Genomic DNA, 16242 nt, shown 5'->3' on the forward strand with positions numbered 1-16242 from the left:
CAAAATACCCTATTATGTAAGTTCTACAGGTGTTATAACCCCATTTTATAGATGAGGATACTGAGTTTCAGAGATGTAACTGAACTTGTCCATAATTATAAGGGGCAAAGACAGGATTTGTATTCATTTCCCTTGATTCCAAGCCCTTTCAGGCCATGTGCTTTCACATTATGCATATAAAAAATCCAGCATCTAAACAATCTATATGTTTATAGGATAATAATAGATAGCTAAGACCTAGACATCACTTTAAAGTTTGCAAAGCTTTCATTCTTACAACAACCCTGGGAGGTCCTATTATTATCATCTTCATTTTACAAATGAAGAAATGGAGGCAAATAAAAAGGTTAAATGACTTAAAACAAAGCTAGTTAAGTATATAAGGCTGGATTTGAATTCAGGTCTTGCTGACTCCAGGTCTAGTACTCTATCTTCCTAGCTGCCTCATAGATTTAGGGTGGGAAGGGACCTTAGAAGTCACCTAAACCCAACCCATTCATTTTCTAGATGATGGGCCACATGAGGGGCCCAAAGTCAAAGAGCTCCTAGACCCCAATCTCTCCAACTCGAAATCCAAGGACTTTTCCCCTATCACACTACCTCTGAAGTTGAAAGCCATGGACTTTTTTTCCTTAGAAAAATACGGAACATGGTGGCCAAAAATTGGAAAACGAGGGGATGCCCATCAATTGGGGAATGGCTGAACAAATTGTGGTATATGTTGGTGATGGAATACTATTATACAAAAAGGAATAATAAAGTGGAGGAATTCCATGGAGACTGGAACAACCTCCAGGAAGTGATGCAGAGCGAGAGGAGCAGAACCAGGAGAACATTGTACACAGAGACTGACACACTGTGGTATAATCGAACGTAATGGACTTCTCCATTAGTGGCAGTGTAATGTCCCTGCACAATCTGCAGGGATCAAGGAGAAAAAACACTATCCATAAGCAGAGGACAAACTGAGGGAGTAGAAACACCGAGGAAAAGCAACTGCCTGACTACAATGGCTGAGGGGACATGACAGAGGATAGACTCTAAACGAACACTCTAATGCAAATACTAACAACATGGCAATGGGTTCGAATCAAGAACACATGTGATACCAGTGGAACCACGCGTCGGCCACGGTGGGTGGGAGGGAGGAAAAGAAAATGCTCTTTGTCTTTAATGAAAAATGCATGGAAATGATCAAATAAAATACTATAAAATTAAAAAAAAAAAGAAAAAAAGAAAAATACGGAACATTCAGGTTATTGACATCTTGAGTAGCAATAATTTTGAAACACTGCTTCCAATTACATGATAATTGTTCTCCATGGCACCATGGTCCTGCTGTCCACATAGGGAGGGAGAGTTTGTCTCATGACAAGGCTGAAAGATTCCCCTCATGGTAGGAGAAGAAGAAATGCTGCCCATCGTAATAAGGAGGGTAGAGATGCACAGCATGAGAACAGAACAGTGTTCTGTAACTCATTCTAATCCTACTGGAGATAGAAACAGAAAAGTCTCCAGCCCTACTCCCTGCATGCCCTCATGAGCTCTGCAACAGCCAAATTCTGGAGCTTGGAAAGGGGCTCCCTATACATTCCCCCGGAACCCTCCAAAGAACTGTTATCACTGGTAAGCCACTACAGAACAAACTACATTGCTGGCATACCACAAGCATTACTGGTACGATCTGCTGAGCTCTTTCATCTCCCATGAGCCCAGAACGTCACACTCCCAGCCTTTCACACATATCTGTCTTGATTAGGCTTTTTAGTGTGGTTTAGGAGAAAGAGCCCTGGAATGGCTGCCAGATCTGAGCTCTTGAATAGAGGAAGCAACAGCAGAGTGGGACTTTGGAGAGTTGAACCTCCAAATTAACAGAATCCTTGGTTAGAATGCTGCATTAAAATACTGACTGACCCTCCTCACTTCTACTGATTACCATCCCTGGCTCCCTTGAAGTCTCACCATAAGTGTACCTTCTGCAGAAGACCTTTCCTAGCCACACACACACACACACCCATCACAATCCATGCCATCCCCTCCAGCTTGTTATTGTTGAGTCATTTCATGATCCCATTTTGGGGTTTTCTTGGGAAACATATTGGAGTGCTTTGCCATTTCCTTCTCCAACTCATTTTACAGAAGAGGAAACTGAGGCTAAAAGGGTTTTTGACTTGTGCAGGATGGCCTAGCTAATAAGTGTCTGAGACCAGTTTTGAACTCAGGAAGAAGAGTCTTCCTGATTCCATATCTGGTGTTCTATCCACCGTACCACCTAGCGGCTCCTCCCCTCTAGGTTACATTGGAGCTACTTTATAAACACAAAGACTCCACACAAGGACATACTTCTAAATTTCATATTGGGCTGATCAGATCACCACTGAATCCAACCCCTCACTTTAAGTATGAGAAAACTGAGTCCTTGATGCACTCAGTGAATTGTCTGAGGTCATTTTGGAAATAACTAGAAGAGGTTGGTTTGCACCCAAGTCCATTGACTATAAGTCCATTAATTAATCTAATATTAATGTGACTCCATGGACCCATCAATGTAGGTTCTCCTCTCACTACTGGGATGTCAACATTTTTACATTTACTAGAACCTAAAAAAAGACAAGTGATTTGGAAATCAGTATATGCTTCAGTCTGAATTTTAATTTCCTTCACTTTCCGTAGGAATTTCAAAGTTGAGGAACAAAATAGAGAGACTTTTTAAAATCCATCCTTCTATTTTAAAACTTCAACATAAACATCACTTACTACCCAGAATTCACTGATTTTCCATTTTCATAGAATTTCCCAGCTGATTGGGTTCTCTAGTCCAACGTACTCTTTAGAATTAAGGAGAATAAATGAGATCCAGAGTTGGCATGCTCAAAGCTAGTGATAGAACCCAGATGAAAATGGAGGTCCCTTGACTGAAGCCATAACACAGAACTGAACCTAAGGTTGGTACCACAACCTTGGCCTGGAGCAAATGGCAGACATTTGCCTTCAGTTAAGGCAGGATAATAATACCTAGGATGGGGGTGGTGAGTCACCTGGCTTCCTATCTGATAGTTTCCCATTTTAGTAAACCAGAATCTCATAACTAGCAAGAAATAACAACTAACTCTTGTTTCTATGCAACTAAAGGACATTAATGGGTGGCAGCACTCTCTAAATCTGTGCCCAGAGGCAAAGCCCCAGTTGCCCCACCCTAATTACCACTCTGTCTGGTCTTCTCTTACAATGTGGGAGCCATTACACTAGCTACCTGCAGTATAAACAGGTGTGTCTTAGCCTTCTCATCTGAAGACGATTAATGGAGTATAAAAAGGACCTCATTTCAAGGCAGTTCTATACTTAAAGGAGGCCTACAGCACAGAAACCAAGAACAAACATTTCAGGAAAGCTTCAGGATTCACATTTAATCTGAAAGGAGGGGAAGCAGCAGTTAAATTTGTCAAGACATTAACGTCAATCCTCAGAAAATCTGGCCATTTTAACCTCCCTATTATTAAGGTTCTTCATCTGTAAAATGGGTGGGTTGGATTAGAAAGCCTCTTAGTTCCCTTTTAATCATAGATCTATGATTTGTGACAAGGTTGGTGTATAGATTCCACATATTTATTTTTGTTTGGCTATTTTCAGTCAGGTCTGACTCTTCCTGATCCTATTTGTGGTTTTCTTGGCAAAGATACTAGAGTGGCTTGTCATTTTCTTCTTTTACAGATGAGAAAACTGAGGCAACATACATCCACACATTAAAATGGGTATGCCAACTCTTTAACAAATGATGCTTTCCAGTAGATAAACCTAGCTGAGAAGGCTGCATCCCTCATGGAAACTCTCCTGGTAAAGAGATTTCAGAATACTTTCACATTCAGCCCTATGAGGCCATAGTTTATGCTTTCTTTGGCACATATAATCAATTCTGGCATTACCAACTAGCTGTGTAATGGATGCCAGTAGATCCCATAGCCAACAATATCACAGTTTCATCATAAGGTCAAGTTAACATTTAAAAAAAAAATCACAGCCTATAGTAAAGGGTAGATTACAAACTACAGTAAAGCCAGGTTGCCTGTCCTGGTGCCTGGTATGTTTTTAAAGCTGCAGTTTCCTTGAGATCAAAAGTAGTGCCCAGGAGAGGCTGCTCTTTTGGCCTCAGAAATAACCAGGAACAAATTGATTTGAGAAAGTTTAGCTCAGAAGAAAAAAAATCTGTTCAGAAATAAAGACAGGGGACAAAAGAGGTAGGAAAAGCAGAGAGGATGAAATGCTTTGAGTTGTACTGCTTAGAAATTCAAACCAGCATCATAGACAAGTGCCCGTTTAAGGAGGGAAGTCCCCCAAACTCCCAGAATCCCTCCCTGCCTCTCAAAGCCTAAGGATAAGGACTTGCTGTTTCAGGCTTCATTCAGACTACTGGGCAGGTGACATAGTCAGCTGTGGCAATTGACAAGCATGTGTATTTCAGCCCCTTTACACCAAGCTGGGCCATGGGGATAGGGCAGGCATAAGGACTGAAGCGGGGATTCCACAATACAGTGGAAGCCCAAATGAGAGCATTTTCTGCAAAGTTGCTTGGGACATTGAGGGGTTAAGTGAATTAATTGCCCCGGGTCACACAGCCAATAAGTGTCAGGGGAAGGACTTCCTCACTCTATCTGCTTTATCATAGCTAACTCTAAAGCCAAAAGTAAAACAAGCCCAATCCTCGGAGAGTTTGAAGTCTTAGCAGTAACTTCCACATTAGTGCAGCTAGGTGTTCAATAGATAGTCAGAAGATTCATCTTTATCAGTTCAAATTCACCCTCAGACACTTATTAGCTGTGTGACCCTGGGCAAGTCACTTAGCCCTGATTGCCTCAGTTTCCTCATATGTAAAATCTGTAAAAGTACAAATTGCAAAGCCAGTGCTAAATTCAGGGCAGAGTGAGTACAATCCCTAGAAATTCCCCATGCCATTGAAATCAGAGATCTAGTTGTCAACTATATACCTAAATGTGTACATAAATAAATAGTTATACAGATGAATAAACCCATTAAAAACCCCAAATGCTATTAAAAGCTGGCATTTAGGTGACTAAAGTGGACAAAGCTCTTTAGCTTTCATTAGAGCTCTACAACAACTCACTATAGGTATTAGGAACAACATTTTCTAGATGAGAAAATTAAGGCTACCATCAGACTGGGATTCCTTGTGGAATCCAGGTCTCCAATGGCACAGTGGATAGAATGCTGTATTCAGATCTCCCCTTAGACACATATTAGCCAAGTGACCTTGGACAAGTCACTGAACCAAGTTTTAGTATGCTTAACACCTACTCCCTACCCCAGAGGAAGTAAAATGAGTTAATGTATGTAAAATACTATACAAACCTTCCAGGGCTAAATAAATTCAGCTATTATTATTATATTACCTTCTATTTCCTTTCATGAGAGAAAGTTGAATGAAGGACAAGAAAGGTAGAGAATTCACCAAGACACAGAACCTAAGGGACACTTTAGGGGAATGAGGGGAAGAGAGATAGGCAGCTAGATGGCTCCATGGGAATGGGTCCTGAACTTGGAATCTAGAAGACTTGAGTTTGAACCTTGCCTTAGATACATACAGTTGTATTTTTTTAAAACTCTTACTGTCTGTCTTCTAATTGAGACTAAGTATCAATTCCAAGGCAGAAGAGTGATAAGAGTTATAGTCATTTAGGGTTAAGTGACTTGTCCAGGGTCACACAGCTAGAAAATGTCTGAGGCTAGACATGAACCCAGGACCTCCTGTCTCTCTATGCAATGCACCTAGCTACCCTCAGATGACATCTACGGTCACTTCCAGTTCTAAATCTATCATTCTGGGAAGGAATATCTCTAACAATGAGCAGCCAATGTTACAGAAAAAAAGGCAGCAGGGAAAGACTCAGCTAGTTTTGTTTCTAAAAATGTATTTGAGACCTGATCAGAAAAGGGAGAGAACATAGAAATAAGTTTTCTGTGATCAAGGAAAAGTGAGGAGGAAAGACATGATAGTTAAAATGAGAAACACAACTGATTTAGTGATAGTTTTTTAACTACATAAATACCTGGGACAAAAAGCCCCGTGTGTCAAACCGTTTTAATTAAGATACATGGTAGAGGACGAGTTTTCTTCTGTTTGCTGAATGTGCTTATTCTTAACTTCATATCCGTCTTTTGATCAAGGAGGGCAGTTTCAGTTCCTGTATATTTTGCAAAACCACAAAGTCATCCTGGGAAAATAGGTAACCACACTCCCTGTAAAATGCCATTTGGGGAATCCACTACCATGCTCTTCTACAAGTATTTAAATTTTTAAAAATCTAGGATTTGCGGGGGCAGCTGGGTAGCTCAGTGGATTGAGAGCCAGGCCTAGAGATGGGAGGTCCTAGGTTCAAATCTGGCCTCCGCCACTTCCTAGCTGTGTGACCCTGGGCAAGTCACTTGACCCCCATTGCCTAGCCCTTACCACTCTTCTGCCTTGGAGCCAATACACAGTATTGACTCCAAGACGAAGGTAAGGGTTTAAAAAAAAAAAATCTAGGATTTGCTTGGGGATTTGTGGGTTATGGGATTTTTCTTGGCATCCACACACTTCTGGAACCTCAGAATCTGAAAGAACCTTTGTGATCATCGAAGCTAGTTCATCCTTTGAAAGATGAAGAAATAGTCTCATTGTGGGAAAGTGACTCTCTTTAAGTCAAAAGAGGCAGTGTTGTCCAATGGACAGAGAGCTGAATTTGGGATTTGATGATATGGGTCCGAATGCCAGTTTTGCCACTTACAACCTGTACGACATTGGCCAAATCTTCAGTGAGAAAGTTGGACTTGATCCCTATAGTCCCTTCCAGCTCTTCATCTATGACCCAGGCTAAAAGGGAACATGGGGAGAGAATAAGCCCTGGAGGCAATGGACCTGGATTCAAATCCCATCTTTAATGCTCACCATCTGTATCATCTTTGACAAGTTCCTTTATTTTCATGGATCTATTTCCTGATTTGTAAAATGAGAGAGCTGCATTAGATAGCCTCTGTCTAGTAGGACACATGGCCCCAAAGGTTCTAGATGTGGGATGCAGAGATAGAGCTCAGACCCAATTTTCTCAGTGGTCCAGCGCATTCTCTCCTTGGCACTATACAGCAGTACTGGTCTCCAGGGCCAATCAGGGTCTCTATATTCAGTTTAGTATACAGATCTCTAGGACTGGAACCCACGACCAAAGTAAAATTCATCTTGTCTCATAACGAGTACATTCTCATTGACCACATCTGAATTACCCATCTTCTGTATTATCCATGAAAAATGTTAAATTCCAGAATAGCTTTTGGATTCCACCCAGGGGAATCTAAATGGACTCCCATACCAGGGCTAGTGCATACAGGAGGAGGAAAAACTAATCACCTATTAGCCCAGGCAAAGCAGAATTATCAGTGGTAATCTGGCCCTGTCTCACCCCCACCCCCTCCCCTTAAAACATAATGATCTAAATCCAAAAGAGTAACTCAGGGATTATTGGCTGCTCGGTCTGGGGTTGCACCTGCCAATAGCTTGGACAACCAACTGTCATACACTTAGACGATGGAATCCACAAAGCAAGTGCGTGGAATAGTGAGAAAAACCCTACCCTGGACTTGTCAGGAAACATGAGTTCTAGTCCCAGCCTCGTGTGACCTTGATGGAGTTATTAATACTAAACAAGCTGGGTTCTAATCCTAGAACTGTCGTAGGGGGTGGATGCCCTTAACCAATCACCTACCCCCTTCACCAGCCTGTGTAAACGGGAGAAGGGATAAAATAGACATCAGGGACCTTGCCTTGGAGCCCTGATCAAGTTTTGTAGCCTGTTAGGGAAGGGATGCTCAGTGAGCATCTAACACACACTGAGGCTGTCAACTTGTCCAACTCTGCCTCCCTTAAATCCAGGTCATGAGAAAGTCAAAACATCACCCTGTGATGTCATTGGTCCCCTTCAAAAACAAATGACCAATAACAACAACAACGAAAACATATACTGGGGCAATTAGGTGGCTCAGTTGGATAGAGAGCCAGGCCTGGAAGTAGGAAGATCTGAGTTCAAATGTGACATGATACTTCCTGTGTGACCCCAGGCAAGTCACTTAACCATAGTTGCCTAGCCGTTACCACTCTAATATCCAGTATTGATTCTAAGATGGAAGATAAGGGTTTAAACACACACACACACACACACACACACACACACTTGCTGGTGATGGCTTGGAGAAGGTTCTCTGCCAGACACAGATTGGACTCTAAGACCTGAGAGATCCCTTCCAAATCGGACTCCGTAGTTCTATCTACATTTCCATGCCCTGGCTTCCCTCCCTTCTAGAATGACAGCTTTATCAGGATGAATTCTACAATTCCTTAAAGCTTTAATATTCCATAATTCATTCAAATGTCAGTCAAACCCTTTACTTTTCTTCCTTTAGCCTACTAACATGGCTTTCAATCAAGAGGCATTTCTTAGGCACCTTCTCTGTACCCCTGAGTTTGGTATTAGAGATGGAAAGAAAAAAGCAAAACAATCTTTGCCCTAAAGAAGCTCACATTCTATTTTCGGAGAGATCTGTGTGTGTGTGTGTGTGTGTGTGTGTGTGTGTATATATATATATATATATATATGTAAGTATCCATTTCTCTCTCACTTCTTCTCTGTTCCAGGACCTGCCCAAGATCCATCTCTAGGCTTATGGTTATGACAAGACTCAGAAACCTCTCCTTTATCTTGTTCTGAAATAAGACGTGCTCTTACTGAATGGGCTCTCTTTCCATATGAAGTTCCCCCACCCCCAAAGTCTTCCCCAGGATTACACACCTCAATGACAACTAAGAGGCTGTGAATAGAGGAAGGAATAAGGATCTTGAATTCCCTTACTCCTTGGTTCTTAGGATTTAAAGCTAGCAAGGTCCTTACTGGTCATCTTCTCCTAGGAGTCCATTTTACAGAAGAGGGATCAAAATCCCACAGATTAAGTAACTTGCTCAAGGTCACCCAGGTTGGAAGTAGCAAATGGCATTCTCGCCCAAGGCCATCCCATTTCAAATGCAGAGAGTTCTCTACTATAGTCCTACTGGCTTTAGGAATTAAGAATCACCATTTCTTCACCTTTAGCCATTCTTTCCCACTCAGAACTTTGTCCAGGTTTTGGTCCACCAAGGATCTCCCCTTCCCCAAACAGCAAACAAAACATTTTCCATTCAGAAACTGAAGAGACTTCAGACAACTTTCCTAAGTCTTTCCAGGGCCCATAATCATGCCCAAAGACCAGATTTCCCCTGCCTTCCTTTACAATGAGCCCCTGCGTTTTCCCTCTGAGAGCCCCCTTCCCCATAGGACACCTGAGCATGGCTGGGCACAGAGCAACACTAATGTCACGCTTTCCTTTGCGGTGTGCCAGCTAAGGAGGATGGGCTGCTCCTAGGATTACTGCTGCTCTGACTCACAGTCATCTTTATGCCTTAATGAGGCAACTATGCCAGCTCTGTTGCCTGCATAAAGATGGCACAAACACCAGCTTTCCCAAGTGCACTGGATTCCAAGCCATCCAAGGCTTCCCTGCAGATAGCTTCATTCTAAAGCACCCACCCACACACCCCACCACCACCAAAAAGTACCGCCCTACCAGCGACCAGGGGAAACTTCAGAAATCGCTTGGGATGCATCCCTCCTTTGGCAACCCCAGGCGACTGCCTCAGGCCACCAAAGGCAAACATTCTGGGAAGAGGAGAAAGGTCCTCAGGAGCATTCTGCCCCCCCTCCCCCGCCCAGGGCATGCTGATTCAGCAGCTTCCACAAAGAGGCAGAGATCAAGAACCCCCTGCTCCCCAAGTTCTAGCTAGGTCAAAGAGGAAGTCTATGCCACTCCCTTTAACCCGATCATCCACTGACAGTTATATCAGGTCATTCGAACCTACAGGTGTGTGTTAAATGCATCAATCCAACCCTTCAAAACTTTCTCTAGTCCTAATAACCTGAATCACTCCCAAAGGGAACAGTTTCCTGGCACTCAAAGCCTGCTGTGTCTCTGAAACTAGGAAAAGCAGTTTAACCGTCTCCAGAGAGATACAAGAATACAAGGATGAGGTGGGGAGAGAAGGGAGTGGTCTTTATGCAGAGCAGGGTTTTCTCTCCAAAATCGGGGGGAAATAGGCAGCGAGGTTTCCTCCGCAGCCACTCCCTTCATCTGGATAAGCCCTCTTTGAAAGAGGAGAGGAATTGCCCAGCCCAGCCCAGGCTCTTCCTTCCTCTGCAACCTGCCTTCCCTTCCCAGGCAGGCTGTCATCTATATGTGGGAAGTTTTCACCAGGGCTGGCTAGAAGCCCACCTCCTTTGGCGTTCCATCCCAGGGGAGTCTGGTGGCTGCCTTTTGCAGTTACACAGCCATGCCCCTCCTAGACCAAGGGTTTCTGCAGATCGGGGCTTTTCCCCATTTTCAAAAACTGAACGCCACGTCCTGAGGCCGGAGCCCTTTCAAGCAACTGAAGTCAGTCCTGAACGTGTGGAAAGTGGGGCTCCTTTAAGAGGTGACGCAGGGGCAGACGAAGGGCTGGTGGCCCTCTCCCTCACCAGGTACTATAATCCCTACTCCAACTTGTCAAAGGGTCATTAACATTCTCCATGGAACCAGCTCCATCTTATGCCAACCTCAGACACGCACTAAACCCCCTCCCCTCTCCACCTCCAACCATCACTTGCCCCCAAAGCCCAGATCCGGGGGCTTTGACTTACAATGCTTTTAAATGGGCCACAAAGAGAAATAGCCCAAATTACGGTTTGGAAACACCTGGAAACCCATCCCATATTGGAGAAATCTGTAGTGGGAAGATAAGACCTTGGGGGGAGGGGGGGAGGGAAAACTAATTGCCAGGACTATTGGGCACAATCTTGCGTTGATGGGGAGATGAGATGCGATGGGGTGAGGAGGTCGGATAAGAAGAGAAGTTAAACCACCCCTTACCTGGCACTGGGCTCTAGGTTGGGCAGAGAAGGGGAAACAAAACAGAGGAAGTGGAGTATAGAAGATGTCCACATCGTAGCCCCTCCTTCAGTTCTGATCGGGAATGGGGAGGGGGGGCGGTGTCTCTCTATTCCACTTTTTGCTGGGAATCACATTCGTTAGTCTCAGCATCCTTCCCCTCCCCCAGCCTAAGGCTGAGGAACACCTTGCGGTTAACTTGGATCTGGGGAATGATAACAGGCTTGCCCAGCCAAGCTCCTTAGCCAAGCCCCGCAAAGTTCTCCAGGTAGGCTAAGGCCCTTCTAAAATTCTGGTGCAAACTTGGATTTCTGCGATGCACTAAAAGGTGCCAGGCTCCACTTCTCTTACTCCTGGGCAGAGAGTGGCCGGAGTAGTGAGGCACCCCCCCCCCACACACACACACACACACGCACACGCGGGGTTGGGTTCGCTCCCTCAAGGTAGAGGATCGGCGCGAGTACGGACCACCACCGGCAGCACCATCTGCTGTGGCGCCTCCTTCTCACCTGGTCTGACGGCCTTGAAGGTGACGGACTCCTTGCAGCTCTGGAGAACTCCCAACACGTCGTAGCGGGGCAAGCCGGACACGCGGACGCCGTGCACTTCCAGCAGCAGCTCGCCCTCGCTCAGACTGTTGCTCTCGCCACTGCTGGTAAGCCCTAGCTCGGCGTCGGGCTCCACGGAGCCCACGTAGGGGAACTCGCCGTACTCGGCTCCCCCCAGGACTGTGAGCCCCAGCTCGCCCTGGGGCCCCCGGGTCACGGTGCACTGATGCACCTTGGTGGTCCAGTGATTCTTCTTCTGGACGACTTTCGACATGGTGCAGGGCGGGCGCGCGGTGCCCCTCAGCCCTTTAGCCCCGAAACACACTCGGGTGCACACGCACACGCGAGCTGCCCCGCAGATCCACAGGAATGCGAAACAGGTGGTCCCCGACAGCAGCAGCAGCAGCTCCAGCCCCGAAGATCAGCTAGGGCACAGAAGGGGCATGTCCCCAGAGGGCACCCCCGAAGACAGACGCGTCCGAAAGAAACTTTGCCGGCTCTCCCTCCCCCAGCTCAAGCCATCCTTAGGCAAACTTTCTCAGCGCCTCCGGGCTCCCGCCCCTGCCCGCGGCCAGCTTTGTTTGCATTCCAGTCCCCGGAGATCCACGCAGCGCAGCCGGCCCAGGGCGCCCAGGGAGCGTAGCCCACTCCGGGCTGGTGCCTTCCTCTTCTCCCTCTCTCCTGCCTCCTAGAGAGCTGGGTTTCCTCCCCGGACGCTCTCCCCGGACGCGCTGCCCCCCCAAGTGGGCTTCAGCAAGGACTAACCTTTACGGACCAGTTTCCCAGGAGCCCCGAACCCGGCTCTAGGTGGAGGGCACGTCCGAGGGGAAGGAGGCTGGAGGCGGGAGGGCAGGGACCGCGGCCCCTTTAAAGAGCTACAAAGGCACAGCTTGTTTTGTTACATTTCATTCTATTCCGTCCCACCGAGCTCCACGACCGGCGATAGTAAACGCGCGCGCCTGCGCCCTGAAACTGCTACCTCCTTCCCCGCCCCCTCCCCTTCGCATGAGATTCCAAAGTTATTCCCGCTGGGTCCTAACGCCGCATCATTCCCGGGCGCAAACTACCCCCTCTGCTCTGATGCATTAGTCCAACAACTTCGGAGAGGCGGGTGGTTTTCCTTTCCCCGCACTACCCTGCTCAGGGTCTATTTTCAACTTTTTTTTTTCTTCGGTACCTGCACAATTTAGAATGGGGTCTCGTGTGGATCAAGGCTTTGGATCCCCTGGCGCCGCTGGACAGGCAGATCGGGATCCAGCACGCAGCCACGCCGACCCTGAGCCTATTAACCTCCTTTGGCCAGTGGCCAAGCCGGCTGCCAGTCAGGGAGCCGGCCCAGCCCGCCCCTCCCTTTCCCGCTTGGACTCTGACTCCCCGAGGCCAGCCAGAGAGGCGTGGGGACTGACTACGCAGGGCTGGCCCCGGGAGGTCTCAGCCAGCTGATCTGCCCCTCGGGCCGAGGACAGGACCGGCCCCGCACTCTTCTTCCGCTGGCCTTGATCCCCTGCCCTACTAAACGGGCGTACCCGAGTGGCCAAGGCCACTCTCCTGGGAGGAAGACTGGGCTCTGCTCCCCTCCTCTCCATCCCCGGGGGTGTGGTTCTCCTTGGGGACCAAAGACGAGCCCATCTGGGCTTCATGTAAATCACATGTTGGCGACTTCTTAAAGAGCTCCGAGGGCGGTGGAGAAAGCCCTAGATCATGCAGTCTGAAAACCTGAGTACGAATCCTGACTTGGCTTTGTGCTCTTGCGGTGTGCCCTTGGGCAAAACACTCCAACTCTCTGGGCCTCTCAATTTCTTCCTTTGTAAAATGAGAAAGTTGTACCAATTCAGTTCTAAAGTTCCTTCCGGGTCTTGATCTAAGATCCTACCGAGACGGTGGAAGACTAATAAAGAAAGGCATCTGGGGGAGCTGGGGGTCTTTCTAAACCCTTCAGTCTAGTAGCAATCCTGCTGTTCTCTCTCTCTGGCCACTATTATTCAGGCTCTGCTCTTTGGAACCCTTGGGTTACTCAATCGCTAGAGCAAACGCTCCTGTGTATGTTAATGAATGTCCAAGGACTATAGATGAGGCAAGGAAACCTGTGACGCAAGAAGGGAAAACGACAAGCAGTGAGCTTGTTTCTAACCATCCCTGCCTCTCAGGTGTTGGCTTAAGTCCCCAGCACTCAGCCATCATCTTTTGCTGGTTGCTCATCTCTGCTGCAGAATTCTTGCCTGTGCAGGACTCTCCAGGGTTATATAACAGACTTCTGTTGCATGGGTGAGAGGTACCAACATAGAGAGCTGGCTGGAAGAAATCCCAAAGAAAGAGGGATGGCTAATTCTCAGATCTGACCCCCCTCCCTCACAAGAAACCCCTAAAGTGGGCGAACTCTCACATTTTCTATTGGGAAGGGATTTAGGAATACTAAGGAGGGAAGGAGTTTGAAGGGAACACCTGGAGTGTCAATGGCACAGAATGTTGCATGTACTCTTGGACATAAGCAGTTTAGATGCTGATTCTTTTTTCTTTGTCACAAGGAAGGTTGGCTTTTCAAAGGGAAGAAATATCTCGAGTGTGATGGAAAAGCAAAAGGCATCAATAAAATTTTAAGTGCACACATATGGGTTCTAAATAAAAAGTTTACATTAAAACCCCTAAAGACCATGTTGAGCTATCCAAAAATAATAGCTAGCACTGCTGTCTTGCTTTAAGATTCGCAAAGCACTTTACATATGTGAATTGGATACCCACAGCAACCCTAAGATGGATGCTATTTATTATCCCTTTTTTACAAATGGGGAAACTGAGTCTCGGTCAAGTGAATTGTCCAGGGTCTCACAGCTAGCAAATGTCTGGTCAGATTCTACCTTCAGTCTTCTAGGTTCCAATTCTTACCTTATGTCACCTAGGTGCATGACCCAATCAATCAATCAATCAACATTTGTTAAGTTTCTACTGTATGCAAGGCACTGAGCTCAGGTTACAAAAAGAGGCCAGAGACAGTCCCTATCAAAGGACTTTACAATCTAATGGGAGAGATAACTTGGCAAACAAATCTAGACAAATCAAGCTGTGTACAGGACATAGAGGAAATGATTAACAGAGGGAAGGAACTAGTATTAATAAGAGGGTTTGGGAAAGGTTTCCAGAAATAGACAGGATTTTAGGAGGGGCTTAAAGGAAGTCGGGGAAATCAAGTCAGGACTGAGGAAGAGAGAGCATTCCAGGCATAAAGGACAGTCATAGAAAATGCTCAGAGCTGAGTGATGGAAGGTCTTGTCCTTGGAACTTCCAGAAGAGCCAGTAACACTAGTTCAAAGAGTCATGGTAGGGGTAGCTGGTGGCACAATGGGTAGAGCACCAGAGCTGGAGTCAGAAGCACCTGGTTTCAAATCTGCCTTCAGATACTTACCAGCTGTGTGACCCTGGGCAAGTCACTTAACCCTGTTTGTCTAGCTCTTGCCCTTCTGTCTTTAAGTTGTTCCTAGAACAGAACAGAAGAGAAAAAAGAGCACATGGTAGAAGTAAGATGTAAGACAGCTGGGATGGCAGGAGGGGACAAGGTTTTAAAAGGCTTTGAATGTCAAGCTGAACTCCTCTGACTCCAGAACAAGCAGTAGCGAACCCTTGGAGTTTATAAAGTAAGGGAATAATGTGTTCTTTAAGACAGCCCTATTCTTTAGGAAGATTGTTTTGGTGGTTAAATGGAAGATTTACCAGAATGGGGAGAGACTTGAGGCAGGCAGACCCATCTGGAGGGTATTGTGATCAAGGTATGACGTGATGGAGGTCTACATTAGAGCAGTGGCAATGTCAGAGGGGACAAGGGGATATATTCTCAAGATGTTACTCAAGTAAAATCTACAGGTCTTAGCAACAGCTTAGATGTGGAGGTGAGAGAATAAGGAGTCAAGGATGGTACCTAGATGGGGAGGGGGTACTGAGGGATGATGGATGACTGGTGTTGGCCTCCAAGGTAATAGAGAAGATAAGGAGGTGGGATGGATTTAGAACAAAAGATAACAAGTTAGGTTTGGAACATATTTTGTTGGAGTGTCTACTGGACATCCAGTTGGAGATGTCAGAACATCGGTGAAAGATGTAAGGCTGGAGATCAGCAGAGAGGTTGGGGCAGAAAAGGTATTTGAGATTTGAGAATCATTGGCATAGAGGAGGTAAATGAATCCATAGGAGCTGGTCCAAGGGGGAAATGTTCAATTTAGGACTGCATATGAAGACCTGGGTTTGAATCCTACCTTGATCACTCCTGATCTCTTTGACCTCAGAAAAATCATTTTATGTCTCAGGGCCTCAGATGGCTCATCTTGGACAAAACAACTATCTAAAGACCTTTCTAGTTCTAAATCTGTGATCCTTATGGATAGCAAATAAGTAAAAGAATCCTTTTTAAAAAGAGAAACTCCAGTCCTCCAATGTTATGTCAACACCTCCGTTTGAGAATACAGAATTAATACCATCTTTGCACACATTTCCATATTTATTAGACAACTTGTAGGACCTCATTAAAACAAGACAGAGTGAAAACGAAAAATCAAAGCTAAGACTAATTTGAATAATTTGCCTTTAAGTCCTTATTCCTTTCTTTCCTTACTTGATAAGAGAAGAGACTGGCCAGTTCTTTCCCTTTCCCTTATGGAGTTGAGGAATGAGCCTCACATTCCAGTTGCCCATCTCTAGGACTAAGAACTGGCCA

The 16242-nt window shown here is 45.9% G+C and overlaps 1 protein-coding gene across 30 annotated transcripts in view; it reads right to left on the bottom strand.

Annotated features, from left to right (window-relative positions):
* Positions 1-12801, bottom strand: part of MAGI1 (membrane associated guanylate kinase, WW and PDZ domain containing 1) — a 757001-nt gene extending 744200 nt beyond the window's left edge. For 8 of the 30 annotated variants that reach the window (XM_056804383.1, XM_007500035.3, XM_056804386.1 and 5 more), the window contains exon 1: positions 11502-12797. In XM_056804383.1, the coding sequence (XP_056660361.1) occupies positions 11502-11814 (313 nt within the window). In that variant the 5' untranslated portion in view covers positions 11815-12797. Of the gene's footprint in view, positions 1-11501 lie in introns of all 30 variants that reach the window. The other 22 variants (XM_056804389.1, XM_056804390.1, XM_056804391.1 and 19 more) reach the window with 6 other exon arrangements.
* Positions 12802-16242: the final 3441 nt, after the last annotated feature.

Source organism: Monodelphis domestica, chromosome 7 (genome assembly GCF_027887165.1).
Source record: "Monodelphis domestica isolate mMonDom1 chromosome 7, mMonDom1.pri, whole genome shotgun sequence".
NCBI lineage: Eukaryota > Metazoa > Chordata > Mammalia > Didelphimorphia > Didelphidae > Monodelphis > Monodelphis domestica.